The 13,829-nt window shown below is 38.6% G+C and overlaps 1 protein-coding gene across 1 annotated transcript in view; it reads left to right on the top strand.

Annotated features, from left to right (window-relative positions):
* Window positions 1-13,568, top strand: part of EIF3H (eukaryotic translation initiation factor 3 subunit H) — an 86,657-nt gene extending 73,089 nt beyond the window's left edge. Inside the window, exons 6-8 of the mRNA XM_064706583.1 lie at window positions 7,758-7,878; window positions 11,127-11,259; window positions 13,304-13,568. Coding sequence (XP_064562653.1) covers window positions 7,758-7,878; window positions 11,127-11,259; window positions 13,304-13,401 — 352 coding nt within the window. The 3' untranslated portion in view covers window positions 13,402-13,568. The remainder of the gene's footprint in view (window positions 1-7,757; window positions 7,879-11,126; window positions 11,260-13,303) is intronic.
* The last annotated feature ends 261 nt before the right edge of the window (window positions 13,569-13,829 follow it).

The raw sequence follows: 13,829 nt of genomic DNA on the forward strand, positions 1-13,829 counted from the left end.
TCTTATCCTCATACACTTGCAGTGCTTGAAATGTATAAATGTTTCAAAAGAGTGTGTTTTTTCAAGAAAATATGGGCACTCAAAAATTTCGGGCAAATAGATCTATTAAAAATAGGTTTTGTTAAATATTCTGTTAGTAATTACATAAACTATTTTAAAGAAAAAGAAATCTTCAGTAGCAGGATGAATTTTAAAATAAAATAATAAACAGTCTGATAAACTGGCAAAAATGCCACTGATGGTTATGACAGACAGCATTCATGATGTTGGAAATTGTTTTAAGAGTTTCTAAAATGATCTTCTCATAACTTTGTCTAGGAATAACTTTTTCTTCTTGTAGTAGTATGATCAAAAATTTGTCAGTATTTAAATCTTACACAGCACAATCAGTTGGATTATTATTGGTCTGACCTAAATAGCAAGATACACAAAATAATGTGGTATCTTGCTGCATGTAGAAGCTAGGTTGTATTCATGAATAGGGTTTTGGGGTAAAACACTTCACTTTGGCATAGAGATTCTGATCCTAGTGGCCTTTTTACTTTTTCCTTTTTAGTCCTGCTCCCCTTCCCTCCCCCATCATGTAAGGCTGAGGTTAATGGATATGTATTTCTAGTGGTCCCTGTGTTGCCTAAGTTAGTAGAAATTTTCCACTTTCTCTGCTTGAGCTTATGTGGATGTTCAGAGGGATCTGATAGCTTTTAGAGAAGTGATCAAGAGAGAACGGGAATAGGGTTGAACTCTGCTGGGGTATTCACAAATGGCACAAGTAATACTTAGTCAGTAATTCTGTCCAGTAAAGTTGTTACTTTGCACATTGGAATTACTGAAGTGAAGAATTCTTGCTGAGATACTCAGTGTGTTTACTCTGCAGGTGTTCTGTAAGTCATTTTCTTTCCATGGTCAAAGATCACAGAGCTTTTCCCATTTGAGGATAAGGGTGAGGGCTGGATGTAGGAGATGACAATGGTTTTATTCCTTGTGAACTCTATCACTGTGGTGAAATTGAGGAAGGACCATGCTGAGGATACAGAAGGTTCCCAAGTGGCCTGGCAGCATTGCCCTCGGTTGATTCTTTGGGTTCCCTCCTGTGTAAAGGGCTGGGACTAGCTGGCACCCTGGATCTAGTAAGGGCTGCTGCTAGAGACACAAGACAATTCTGGAAATGGAAAGTAATTTGAACAGATCACAAATCACAGCTTTAGGTCTTACCTAGTAACTGTTCTGTGCCACTATCCTGACTCAAGATCAAAGATAAGAAATGTACAAATTACTTTCTGTTCTGGTGTTAAATGTCTGGTGCAAGACAGGCTTTTGTGTTGGTCTTCGTAACAGTAAAGGGAATGAGAGGTGAACAAGAAAAGAACCAGCCCAAAACTAAAAACAGACTTTCCTGGCAGATTTCTGAAGCTCACCTGATCTCTCTGAGGAACGTAAGGTGCTTAGTTTGGTTTGAAGGAAAGTTTGGGAATTACTCCAGTAGGTTGTTTGGAGGTTTTTGTATGTGTCCTTTGTTTAATATTTGATAGCTACTTTTAGTTACCAGGCAGGTTACATTCAATGATATCTTATATTGGTATAACTGGCAAAGCAGGTGGCAAATTAAAGCATTTTAATGCTTGTTTATTCAAGGTTAGGTGACTTGTACTGCCTGCTGAAATGTGTAGCTAGTTTTTACTTGAATTCAACTATGAAGATTACTCTGTCAAAGCATGCATTACTTGAAGTAGGGAGTTCAAAGCTCCACTAATCTGGAGTTTTATTTTCATATTTCCTTATTTTTGTCTTTCAGCAGTTTAGGCTAAAACATTTCAGATAACAACTTTTAATTTTGGTGCATATCTTCCTCACTTAACTTTGCTGTTGTTGACAGTAACTTCAGAGCTAGTTTTTGAGTTGGACCTTGTTTTTTGGTTTTTGTCTTTGTTTTGTTTAATTGTGGCTTTTTTTTGCTTTGGTTTTTTGTTTGGGGTTTTGTGATATTTTTGTTTGTTTCTTTATGTGGGTTTTTGTTGTTTGTTTTATTTCTTTGGAGTCTTGGATTTGTTGGGCTTTTGGGGGGCTTTTTTGGCTCCTTGAGAGCATCCCTGAACTTCTGTACTCTCTGAAGCAATGATTTTGGCAATAAAATTATATACCCATAGTTCCTCTCTTCTGAAGAGTTTGCTTCATCAAGATTTTCACATGTTCAGCCACCCACCTTGTCTGAGTTTAAACTTCTACCTATTTGAGACACTTTGCTTGCACCTTAGTATCTTTCTCCATTTGAAGTATATTTGTGATAATTGTATATAATAATTTACTTTTTTGGATATAAAGTTGTGTTTCTCTTGTGAAATACAAATTGACTCAAGTACTCTAGGCAAAGAGGTTGAAGGCAGACTAGCACAAGGTTAGCAAGTAATAGCAAGTAAAGGCCTTTTACTCAAACAGTTATCCTGCTACCCTTAAGGACCAAAATGTCTTGAAGACCTTGGAGTACTGCCAGTCTTTTGATAGAGACTCAAGAATTAAAATCCTGTCAGATAATGTTCCAGATCTGCAGGGAAATAATTACAACCAACTTTCTCATTCTCATCCATCTCTTCCTTATTCTATTGATGATCTAGTTTAAATTAAAAAAAGCTTTTTTGTGGTCTAGCTTCATAATAGGGTTGTTCTATAGTATCTCAATTTGTCTCAAACAATTTTTCTAATAATGTGCGTCAGTAGAAGCAAACATGTGCTGAACATTTACTGCACTAACATCTACTTGGCAGTTATATTTTTCAAACATCAGATGCAGTATTTTTGCAGAAGTAATATAAGAAGGGTTGCTTTGGCTTTTAAAAACAATATTAACCTGTACACATTGCACTGCTTATTCAAAACTCTCAGTGTGCTTAACGGATTATTAAGATAATTATGAAAATTTGCAGGTGGGGGAACCTGACACAGAGAGAGTAAATGTGTTGCCCAGAGGTACACATCAAAGTCAGAATAGAAAACAGAATGGAACTCAAGACTATTGACTTACATATCTCATTCAAACAAAATCCTCTTAAACAACACAGGTTGAACTCAGGCTGAAATGCTGAGATGTAAACAAGTTCTGCTAAGTAGTGGGAACGTACCTTACACATTTTTAATCAAAAAGATGTGCTTTGCCCAGCAGTACTTCTCTAATCCACCCAAAGCTGTTCCCACTAGGAGGAAAATTCTGTACAGGATGGCACCTGTCCCAAAAAGCAGTGGCTGAGAGGGGGCCTCAGTGGAGTGGTGGAAAGTGGAAAAAATGAACAGCAGATACAGCATTTTCCAGCGCTTCCACTTGCTGTTCCTTGCTCTCATCTTCCTTAGCCATGGTGCAAGCAAAATAAAATTAAATAAGTGACGGGGTCCAATAATGGCAATTAATGGCAATTGTAGGCAGGTTTAAGGGGCTGTCTTTTTTGCACATCTCCAGCTTCAGGGTTGTTATAGTCCAAACTTTGGTGCCTGGGTGCAGCGCCGTGACCTGGGTGTCAGAGGAGCAGGAGGACACGGCTCGTGGGGCAGCGCTGTGCCAGCTGTGCCCAGCTGTGCCTCCACACAGGCAAAGGAGTGAGCAGCACATGGCACTGGGAGCCATGGGAATTGCTGCTTCTCTTTGAAGCTTGGCTGTCTGACTTGAAGCTTCATTTTGGATGTTTCAGACCTTTAGCAAGTGTGTCTGGAGTCCTTTTCTGATTAAAGATGCTGAAGTAAATATGGGCTTCATGTGTAGTTCCCCATTATGAATGCTACAGAAGCAGAGCCAGTTTGAGGTTCCAGTCCCAGCTGTTTGTCTTGTTTCTCCCCACTACCCCCATTTCATCTCTACATCCCTCCCACCCTCAAAGATTTTTATTTCCTCATCTGTTTCAGAATATGGCTGTACAAATAGCTTTTGTGGTATAGTCTGATGGAAAAAGTCAGACTAAAAATTCCCACTCCTCCCTTCCAGCCTTCCCCTCTGCCTCTCCCCAAAAAACTAGAAACCCCAACAGGGGGTGTTTTTGCATTTAGAGTAGACTGTTTGACTGAAGGAGTTTGAAGTGTGCCCACACAAACAGCTGAATCCATACAGCTCAGAGTGCTGTAGGCTGTGGGCAAAGGGAGAGGCAGGCAGATGCTGATGGTGGAACCTCTCAAACTGCCTTTGCTGGCAGCAGTGAGCTGGACCTTTGCTCTCCTTAAGATACATCTGCAAAGGGAGGTTTGGTGGTATGAGCACTCACTCCCTTGGGAAGAGCAACACTTACATTCAGGTCTCTTAGGCAGATCTGTATCCTACAAGGATGCCCTTGTGCAGTGAGTGATCTGTGAGTTCAGTTAACGTGTTGTTGTTGCTTTCTCCTTCTGTGGGTGCTGGATTCCATCACTGCCAACTGCAGGGCTCACCAGCAGGAAGAACAGGACAGGAAAGACATCAGTGTTATCTGCAGATTAGGCTATTCTGCTCACAGGTTTCTGCCTTTCACCCTCAGAATTAATTGACCCTTGTATTTGATCATTGTTAAACAAGAAATCTGTTAAACAAGGAATCTCGTATGTCAATGACCTGATTTTATATCTGCCCTTGTGGATAAACAATTACATCCCGTCACACATAAGGCTGTTACAGAAAAAATGCACAGCTCAGGAAACTGCTTTCCAGACTATAGTTTCTAGTGTGTTTTATGATATAAAGAGGCTTTGACAATTTCCCTTTGTCAGTTTGTATATGTTAGTCATTTTGGGGCATTTTTGATTATGCTATCTAAGCTACACAAATAAGTCTCAAATTATAAATTTCCAGAAGTTCTATGGGTCACTCCTTGCAGGTCCATGATTCTGGTAACAGTTGTGGTGAAGGAATGTTCTCACATTAGATTATTCTTCATTAGATGTGTAAGAATCCACATGGCAGGTACTTTTTCTGATTTTTAACTTTCTCCCTCTTTTCTTATCTATATTTCTTCACAAAAAAGAACACAGACCCCATGTGAGAGGGGGGACTTTGTGATGAAAGCTGATAGTTTTCTTCAATGAAGATTCACTGTACCAGAGGAGTGGTGGTCTCCTGGTGCTATCTTGAGGTGGAGCTGTCTTCTAGCTCAATTCAAGAGTGCCTTCAGGTCATCGTGATCTCAGACCTGATTTGTTTCAGATGAAACTAAACTGAAAAGAGGCTTTGGGAGGATAATTACTGTGCCTCAGCCACTTGCAGATCACTGGACCATGTCAGAAGCAGTGATAAGAACCCCCCCAAACACATGTAGCATGGCCATTGGTTTCTCAGCACCAGCTGTTTTGCTTTATAGGTCTGTTCCTGTTGGTCTGCATTACTCACTAATTTAAATGTAAACCCAATTTAATTGACTCTTTTGCTGAATCTGCTGACTGAAATGCAGCCATTGAAATAGCAGTTTCTTTATTACTGATCCCCCCAGAACAACAACAAATGCAAGTGCTGAGCTCTGCATTGTCTACACTTGACTGTCACAGAGCACTGTAGGGAAATAAGTCTAGATAAGGATGCAAGTAGCACTTACTGGCACCACTTTTTAATTTTTTTTTTTTTTTGTATTGATGCATAGAGGGCCTTTAGGTACCTGGCAGTGTGATCTTTGAGATCTGCTGTAGGGAATGCACAATGGATGGAGGTGCCTAAAGCACCCTTTGAGCAAATTAGGTGTATGATGAGTTTTAGGGGCTGAAGCAGTGTGACCTAACTTCCAAAGTATCAGCAGAATAAACTTCAGCTGAATAAAACTTCCTTAGAGATGGTATGTAAGCATTTTTACAAACTGCTTCCTATTTGTCTTTCTATTTTTTTAAAAGATGGAGCAAAAAAGGGTATCAGCCACATGAGAACTGAGGGAAAAGCTGGTTCTGTATTTGCAGCATACTTATCACTTCGTGTCTCAGTTCACATCTGTTTAAGTTATCTGTTTTTTGTTGCCCTGGCAATGAGAGCAAACACTGTGTTACTGCAACTTCTGACAATAACTCTCTGTTTCTGTGCTCTGTTGTACTAAGCTGGTCCCAAAGAGATTCACATAAAATCATTCTTTGTAACCAACTATATTTCACAGGGACACTATCTGTAAAATAATTCTGTATTTCTGTTGTGCACATACCTTACAAAGCTATTACTGTGTACCTATACAGGCATTTCTGATAATATCCAGTTCTAACACTAACTCCATACTATATAAACTCTGTAAAAAACTGAAAGCATGCATGCTCCTGGCCATGGCAATATTCCACAGTTCTAAATATCATGTGCTTGAAATGCTCAACCAAAAAAACCCAAGAAGTTTAAAAATAATTATTATAGTGGCGCCTTTCTTGCTGCTGTGGAGCTGAACTCCTCCACACCATCTGCCTCTGTACGCAAGTGCGATTTAACTCTGGCTTGTAAATAAATTGTGGTCTGAGGTTCCTGATGCAGGCCTTTGTTCAGTGAGCAGCCCAGTGAGTGAAACAGCTGTCCTTGCACTCAGAGATAAGGGTGTCTCCTGCTCTCTTCTCTGCAGATATTCCTAAGTGCATGATCACCTTCTGTCTCCAGCTATGAGTTCTATGGATTCTGGAAATAATTTACACTTAGGGATGTGCACAGTATTACATGTATGGTTCTCTTTTGACTTTATGCCTTGTCTTCCAGTTAGAGTTTTTCCAGTCCATAGGCTGTAGGATGATAGGAAAGCATTGTGAAAGAAGAGAGAATCTCAGATAACATGGTGAAACAGTGATTGAAGGGTGGGATTCTGACATTGAAGTGCACCAAACTTTAAATTGGAAAGAAACTCTCATGATTGTTAGATTTCAATTGAGGAGGAGAAAGATGGAGTTTTGAGTTGTTGGTCATCAGCCAAGTAGGACAACAGTGCCAACAAAACAGCTTCTGATCAAAGAGATCAATAGTGAGCAGAAAGTGTCCTTCTTCTACTGCTCTGCCCTGTAAACACAATTTAGGAGAATGTCTCCATGGGCACCAACCTAAAAACTTCCAAAACTTTGACTTGGAAGGTATACCTTAAGTTGAACATTCCTGCAAAATACTGAATGCATTGCTAAAAATGGTAACAATAAAAGTTGTTTAACAGACTGCATTTGTCTGGCCAAGGCAGGAGATCGCGTGGCTGGACACGCCCAGCCTGCTGCTTCCATGTTGCCTATGGTATGGAATGTGGAGCTGGCTGGACAGGACACAGACTCCCTCTCAACAGCTAGGATCAAACCATGTCTGCTGAGCTTCCAGGCATGGTTAATGAGATGGAGTTCTGAAGAATATTTAACTGTTCTTACTCAGAATAATATTTAACAGAGAGATAATTAAAAATTTGTGCAAAACAAAATAAAGGTAGTGAATTTTAAAAAGTAATATGAAACCAAACATTTTGAGCAAATCTCCTGGAATGTTGCTTGGGTTACATGTCACAAAAACATCAGACTTTTTCTTTTAGTTGTATGCCCTGCATCTCTAATAACTGTAAATTCATGCAAGGTACTGTTTTTTCATTAGTGGGAGGTTCCTAGAAAGACCAAAACACTTAAACTTGGTATTTGCAGTGAGGCAAAGATGCTAGAGGAGGAGGTGCCATGTAAAGTATCATCAAATAAATATATGAACAAAGATAATCAGGAACTTAAAAATTTGCAAATGGTGTCATTAGTGCAGAAATACTGGTCAAGAAACAGAATGAATTTTTAATTTTTTTTTTTTTTGTAGTAAATTTCATCTTTCATGAATGCTTCTCCTTTTTCAGTAATCACCTTGGGAAGAGCCTGCAGCTGCTGATGGACAGAGTGGATGAGATGAGCCAAGATATTGTTAAATACAATACCTACCTGAGGAATGTAAGCAAGCAGCAGCAGCAGAAACATCAGGTTGGTAACATGAAGAAACTTAAATGAGAGAATTTTTTTTCAACAAAATACAGTTTGGGTTGTGTTATTCAAGACAGAAAAATTGGGATCTAAGCAAGATCTATCAAAAATACACCTGTTAAGCAGTGTGATGGGTTGACCCTGGCTGGATGCCAAATTGCCCAGAAAGCCAGTTTATCACTCCTCTCCTCAGCTGGGCATGGGAGAAAAATTGCAGAAGTCTCATGGGTTGATCTAAGGGCAGGGAGAAGTCACTCACCAATTACCATCTCAGGCAAAACAGGCTCGACTTAGGGTAACAAATTTAATTTATTATCAATCAAATCAGAGTAGGGTGATGAGAAATGAACCCAAATCTTAGAACACCTTCCCTTCACCCATCCCCACTTTTTGGGTTCAACTTCAGTTCCAATGTTCTCTCCTTCTTCCCGTCAGTATTGCAGGGGGCCAGGGAACAGGGGCTGTGATCAGTTCCTTCATACATCTCTGCTGCTCCTTCCTCAGGGAGAGGTCCCCTCACATTCCTCCCCTGCTCCATGGGCTGCAAGGGCACAGCTGCTTCACTATGTTCTGCACCACAGGCTGCAGGGGAATCTCCTTCCTCACTGACCTTGGTGTCTGCAGGGCTGTTTCTCTCACATACTCTCATTCCTCTCTCTTGGCTGGCATTTTTTCCCCATCTGAAGTGCTTTATCCCAGAGGTGCTGTCACTGTCACTGTTGGGCTTGGCCTTGGCCAGTGCTGGCTCCATCTCAGAGCCGGCTGCTGTTGGCCATATTGGACATGGAGGCAGCTTCTGGCAGCTTTTCACAGAATCCATCCCTGTGGTCCCCCTGCTACCAAAGTCTTGTCACAAATCCACTACAAGAAGATTTCTTAAATGGGTTAGTCAGTGGGCAATTACCAAATGAATTCACTTCTAGTGACATAGGGTATGGATTTAGCTTTCTTCACTATTTTACATGTTTATTAGTGATTTAGGATTAACTAGAATAATTTATAAGTACTCCATGGACACAAGAATAAGAGATTCAGTAAATGAAAGGGGTGAAACTACAAGTTTTGTTGCAAACCAAACTGTGTCTTAGTACTATCACATGTAGTCATGCATCTAGAAATAAAGAAGCATAGTCCAGTGGACTGTCAGGAAGTTGGACTGTTCTCTGATTGAAAAGGACATTTGAGTCATATTTAGTATCAATAAATAGTGATGCTGATTGGGTGATGCTGACTTTCAGTTCCTGGTGCCAAAGGGTCTCTTTAAAATCCAAAGCATTAGAGAATTAGAATTAAAATCCATTGATTAGAGATTGAGTGTGGAGAGCAGCACTAGGTGACCCTGCTTGAGCAGAAGGGTTGGACAAGGTGACCTTCAGAGGTCCCTTCCAACCTTAAGTATTCTAATATTTGAAGACAGTGTTACTTTCTTTGCTCTTGCTGCACAGATAAAACAATGCTCTGTCTGACTGTAGGAGGATGGTGGTAAATTGGAAAAAAGCACCCTGAGAATTATTTGAAAGCCTGGAATGAAGATGTTGGTGAACAGAATTCACATCATGTGCTAAGTTAACAAGTTACTTGCTTACTCAAGAGATACCTTCATGATGAATAAATTGGAGGTCTTTTATCTAGCAGAGATATGATAAGATTCAATATTGGCCAACTGAAAATGGACCAGATCACATTTAAGATAAAATGTTGTTGGTATAGCCACACACAGTAAGTGATTATTAAAGAGAGCACCTGTTGTTCATGTAAAAGACTTCATCACTGACTGTTTTAAAATCAAAATTGCTTTTTTCCACACAAATATAGCTTGGACAGGGAATATTTTAGGGAAGCAACAAGCAATATTTTAGGGATCAGTGGTCTGTCCTGGCCATGGAATTCCCAAGGACATAGAAGCTTCATGCACGTTATCTTCAGAATTTTTTTCCCTTACTGCCTAATTTGAAAAGAATGATGGCATCTACTTCAAAGGTTTTGTTAACAACAAGGGGATCTATTTATTTTGAAAAGCAGAGCAAAGAAGGTTCCATGGTGTCTCACTAATTTCTTTACTAACTATAGCTGCTTCAGTAGTGGCTCATTGCAGCATACTTAGTGGTTGTAACTTCATTTCTAGAATGGAGCAATTGTGATTAAGAGCAAGCCATTTCAATAAAGAATAATAGGCAGACTGCTGAGAAGTGAATGGGGTAATGCAAAGAAAGAACAAACTACATGCAATTCACATACAAATATGGGCATTTCACATTTTATTTTTAACGTTGTCCAAAAACATGTATTTGTCACTACTACTGGAAAAAAATTACTTCATTTGATTGTGCCACCAAATAAGAACTGTTTTCAAACTCGTTGGATCACAGATACATTTAAATAAGCAAGAGAAAACACTCTGTACTCTTTGTCTCCTTAAAGACTTTTTTCTTGTGTTGAATGTGAGGACTTTGAAGACAAACTTTATAACTAAATCCTCACTGCCACATACAATATGAAATCTCACATAGTTCCTGAATTTATGAGCTTTGCAAGAACAAATGTTTATCTGATAGCTGCAGAAACATTTGTCACAATTTTTTATAAGTTTGAGTAATCTCTGTGGCAAAGAGAAGTATGGAAAACAAATTTTTTTATATATATATAGAGCAGAAAAACTTTTACAAGCTGCTATTCTAGCATATTAATGCAGAAATGAACCATTGTGCTTGGTTTCAGCCACCACTTTGTTCTCAGTTTGGAGTTAATATTTTTTGGCTTAAAATACCTTATTCAATCAGGTTCTCTTCCCCTTTCAAAATTATATTATTTTGACCTTTAACTTACATAAAATGCAGAATTTTTGGTTTGTGCAACTAGCTGAGGTAGTGACTTCTCTTACCTACATATTCCACCCCTGCTTTTCTCTATCGTGTGGGGCAGTAGAGGCCTTTTCCAACCATGCTCTATTCTTTCCATCAGATACAGTGTTTATCTTTGAAAAATTTTAGAAGCTAACCCCACTACCTCAGTACTGTATGATTCTCCATTATCTCACTTATTTAAGGTGCCAGTGTGTGGAATGGGGAATGCCTTGTTGCCAGTGAATTGAAATAAACTGTGAATTGCATTATATTGTTTGTAGTAACCTGAATTGCATTAAAAAATGTAATTTTTAAAACATACTTGCTGGTTTCTTGAAAACATCTGAAAAATTTTTCTGCAGCTTTTAAGTCCTGCTGCATTTTGATTCTGTTGTTTTATTTCAGTATCAGCAGAGACGTCAGCAAGAAAACATACAGCGTCAAAGCCGAGGAGAGCCCCCTCTTCCTGAGGAGGACATCAATAAGCTTTTTAAACCACCACAACCACCTCCAAGAATGGAGTCACTCCTTATTGCAGGTGATGTTTAACAGTGCTTTCAAATTGCCTTTTAACATAAGAATGTCTGCTTGGGAAAAAGCACATTTGTATCCTTTGAAAGCATTTTAAGTTTTCATTACTTTTGCCATTATGGTATGATATTTTAGCTTAGTAGCATTCCACATCCTATCCTTGATTTTGTAAATTTGACATTTTAAAGGAGAGATGGGGAAATTCTCCATGGGGCAGGCTTTTTCCATGAATGGGTGTAACTGCTCCCTTCACTGATGCCCCAGCCTCTCCCTCAGCTCCAGAAGTTCAGGAGCTGTACAGACAAGACCCAGGAGTAAGCTCTTTGGGCTGGAACTTCTCATTCAGAGCAGTTGACAGCAGCCCCAAGTTATTGATAATATTTATAGGTTTAAACTGATTGTTGCCGCAGCTGAGAAGGTTTTGTTTTTAATTTCAAATAGAGTGGAGATAATTTCTTTGTTTTGTATGGCCAGAGGTTTAGGGAAACTGTCCCCATATTGTTGCACTGCCAGGAGAGAGAAGATAAAAATCGGAATAAAGCACAGATAACTAGAGATACCACCCCCCAGTTTCTTCAGTTCACTGGTGGGCTGCAGGCATAGCCACTGTCAGTGCCTGTTCTGTGCCTCCTGAAAGGATAAAAACACCTGGGGCCTCACAGAGCCAACAGAGAGCAGGCAACCTAGGTGCCCTGCTAAGTAAAATAAGTTTGGAAAATATAATGAGGAAGCAAATTGTTTAACTGTAGCAGGCCTTTTGGATCAGATAGCTATCGCCTTGTTTTATACTGAGAGAAAATTCAAAATCCTGGTAATGTTCTGTGCATCAAAGGGTGCTTTGGCATTAAAAAAAAAAGTGGATTTGAATTACCTGAATTTTGAAGTGACCAAGAGTTTATTATTTTGATATTTAATAGTTTCACACTGATAATAAGTGCTGTGTTTAGCAGAAAGAATATTCTTGATTTATTATTCCTTACAGAGTCTTTTAGAAAACCCTATTGTTTTTATAGTTTTTAGCAGTTACTGAATCCTAGCAGCATTAAAGTATTTAAATATTCAGCTCTAGCAGAGCTTATAAATGTAACTGAAGAGTGTATATGAGTAATGTGTTTTTTATGAAAGTGAAAGCTTAGGATGAATCACCCCTTACGAGAGAAGGAATTGAAAACTATTATACTTAAAGGAAAAGACAGTTTTCAGCCAAAGCACTTTCTTTGTTTGTTCTTTTACCATAGTCAGGGGAAGAATTGAAAGCATCCACTTCAACTTAGATGAAGTAAAGTTTGTGGATAAAGAATAAAACTTAGGTCTTTGTCTCTGAGGCACTGAAAAACTTCTCAAATAGAGTTTTCTACTTCTCTTTAAATCGAGAGTTTATTGGCCTTCTAAACAGCCTTAATTTTGATTAAACTGGCTTCAGGTTTTGCTACTTGTAGCTAACAAGGGAAATAACTTGTAGCTGTAAGAGGGTAAAAATGTTTTGATGGGCACATTTGTTTGTAAAGCACTGACAAATCTTCATACCCTGGTGATTTTTGAAATAAAATGAAATGTTAGGTAGAAAAAAAGGCTAGCAGAATGTCACAGAGGAATGGCACAATTTTCAGTATGCTGCTGAAAAATACTTCTTGCAAATATTTTAATAGAGAGGGCATATGCATAAGAAGAGAACTGAAATTCAGTCTTGTCGAATTTTTAGAGCAGCTAAATTGAAGAATCAATGTGATTGAGCTTTCAGTCCAGCAGCAATAATTGTTTATTCTTTTTATTGTCATATGTATTTTCAGAAATTGTTTGTAGTGTTGGAAAATTAAGGGGTTTTTTTAGCATATCAATTTACCTGTTCTCCTAATTTAGTTTCTTCTTCTTCCCAAACATATTTGAGCATCCTGAAAATATAAAATTCTGAAGTGTGGAGTAGTTGAGCAGAGTTAGTGGCTTCTCTGTAAATCCTCAGTGATTCATACATTTGGCTTTTGAAAAACTATGTTCTGGGGTGCCTTTCTGAATTCCAAAACTGACAGAGGTTTACTCTTTCATTTTGACAGGTCAAATAAATACCTACTGCCAGAATATTAAGGAGTTCAATGCACAGAACCTGGGCAAGCTTTTCATGGCTCAGGCTCTCCAGGATTACAACAACTGAAGAAACTTTGCTGAAGCCCTCAACAAGAAGTGTAATTTACAGCTTTACACTGTTCATGATCATCTTGAAAATTTATTATATTGGGAGGAAAGTCTTGTAAAACAGAGTCAACTTGGTTTATGTAGAATTCCCTTATAATAGAAAAATAAAGGCACATTTTAATGATATTTTAGTATTTTCTTACTTGTTGGCCGAATTGAACTGGAATTTTCTGTGGTCACTCAGGTTTTATAAATGTTTGGCAGTTATTCATGTTTAGTCATAGCAAATAATACAGGTTTTATTTAACTTGGAGTCAGAAATAAAAACAAATACTACAAATGTTCAGTATAACTGACTTAGAGAAGAAATTTAAGATTTCCCAGTTTTGGTTGAGAAGTTACAACTGCAATGTGCTAGACACTTGGGGCAGTTGCTCATTTTTATTT

The sequence above is a fragment of the Zonotrichia leucophrys genome, chromosome 2 (genome assembly GCF_028769735.1).
Source record: "Zonotrichia leucophrys gambelii isolate GWCS_2022_RI chromosome 2, RI_Zleu_2.0, whole genome shotgun sequence".
Taxonomy (NCBI): Eukaryota; Metazoa; Chordata; class Aves; order Passeriformes; family Passerellidae; genus Zonotrichia; species Zonotrichia leucophrys.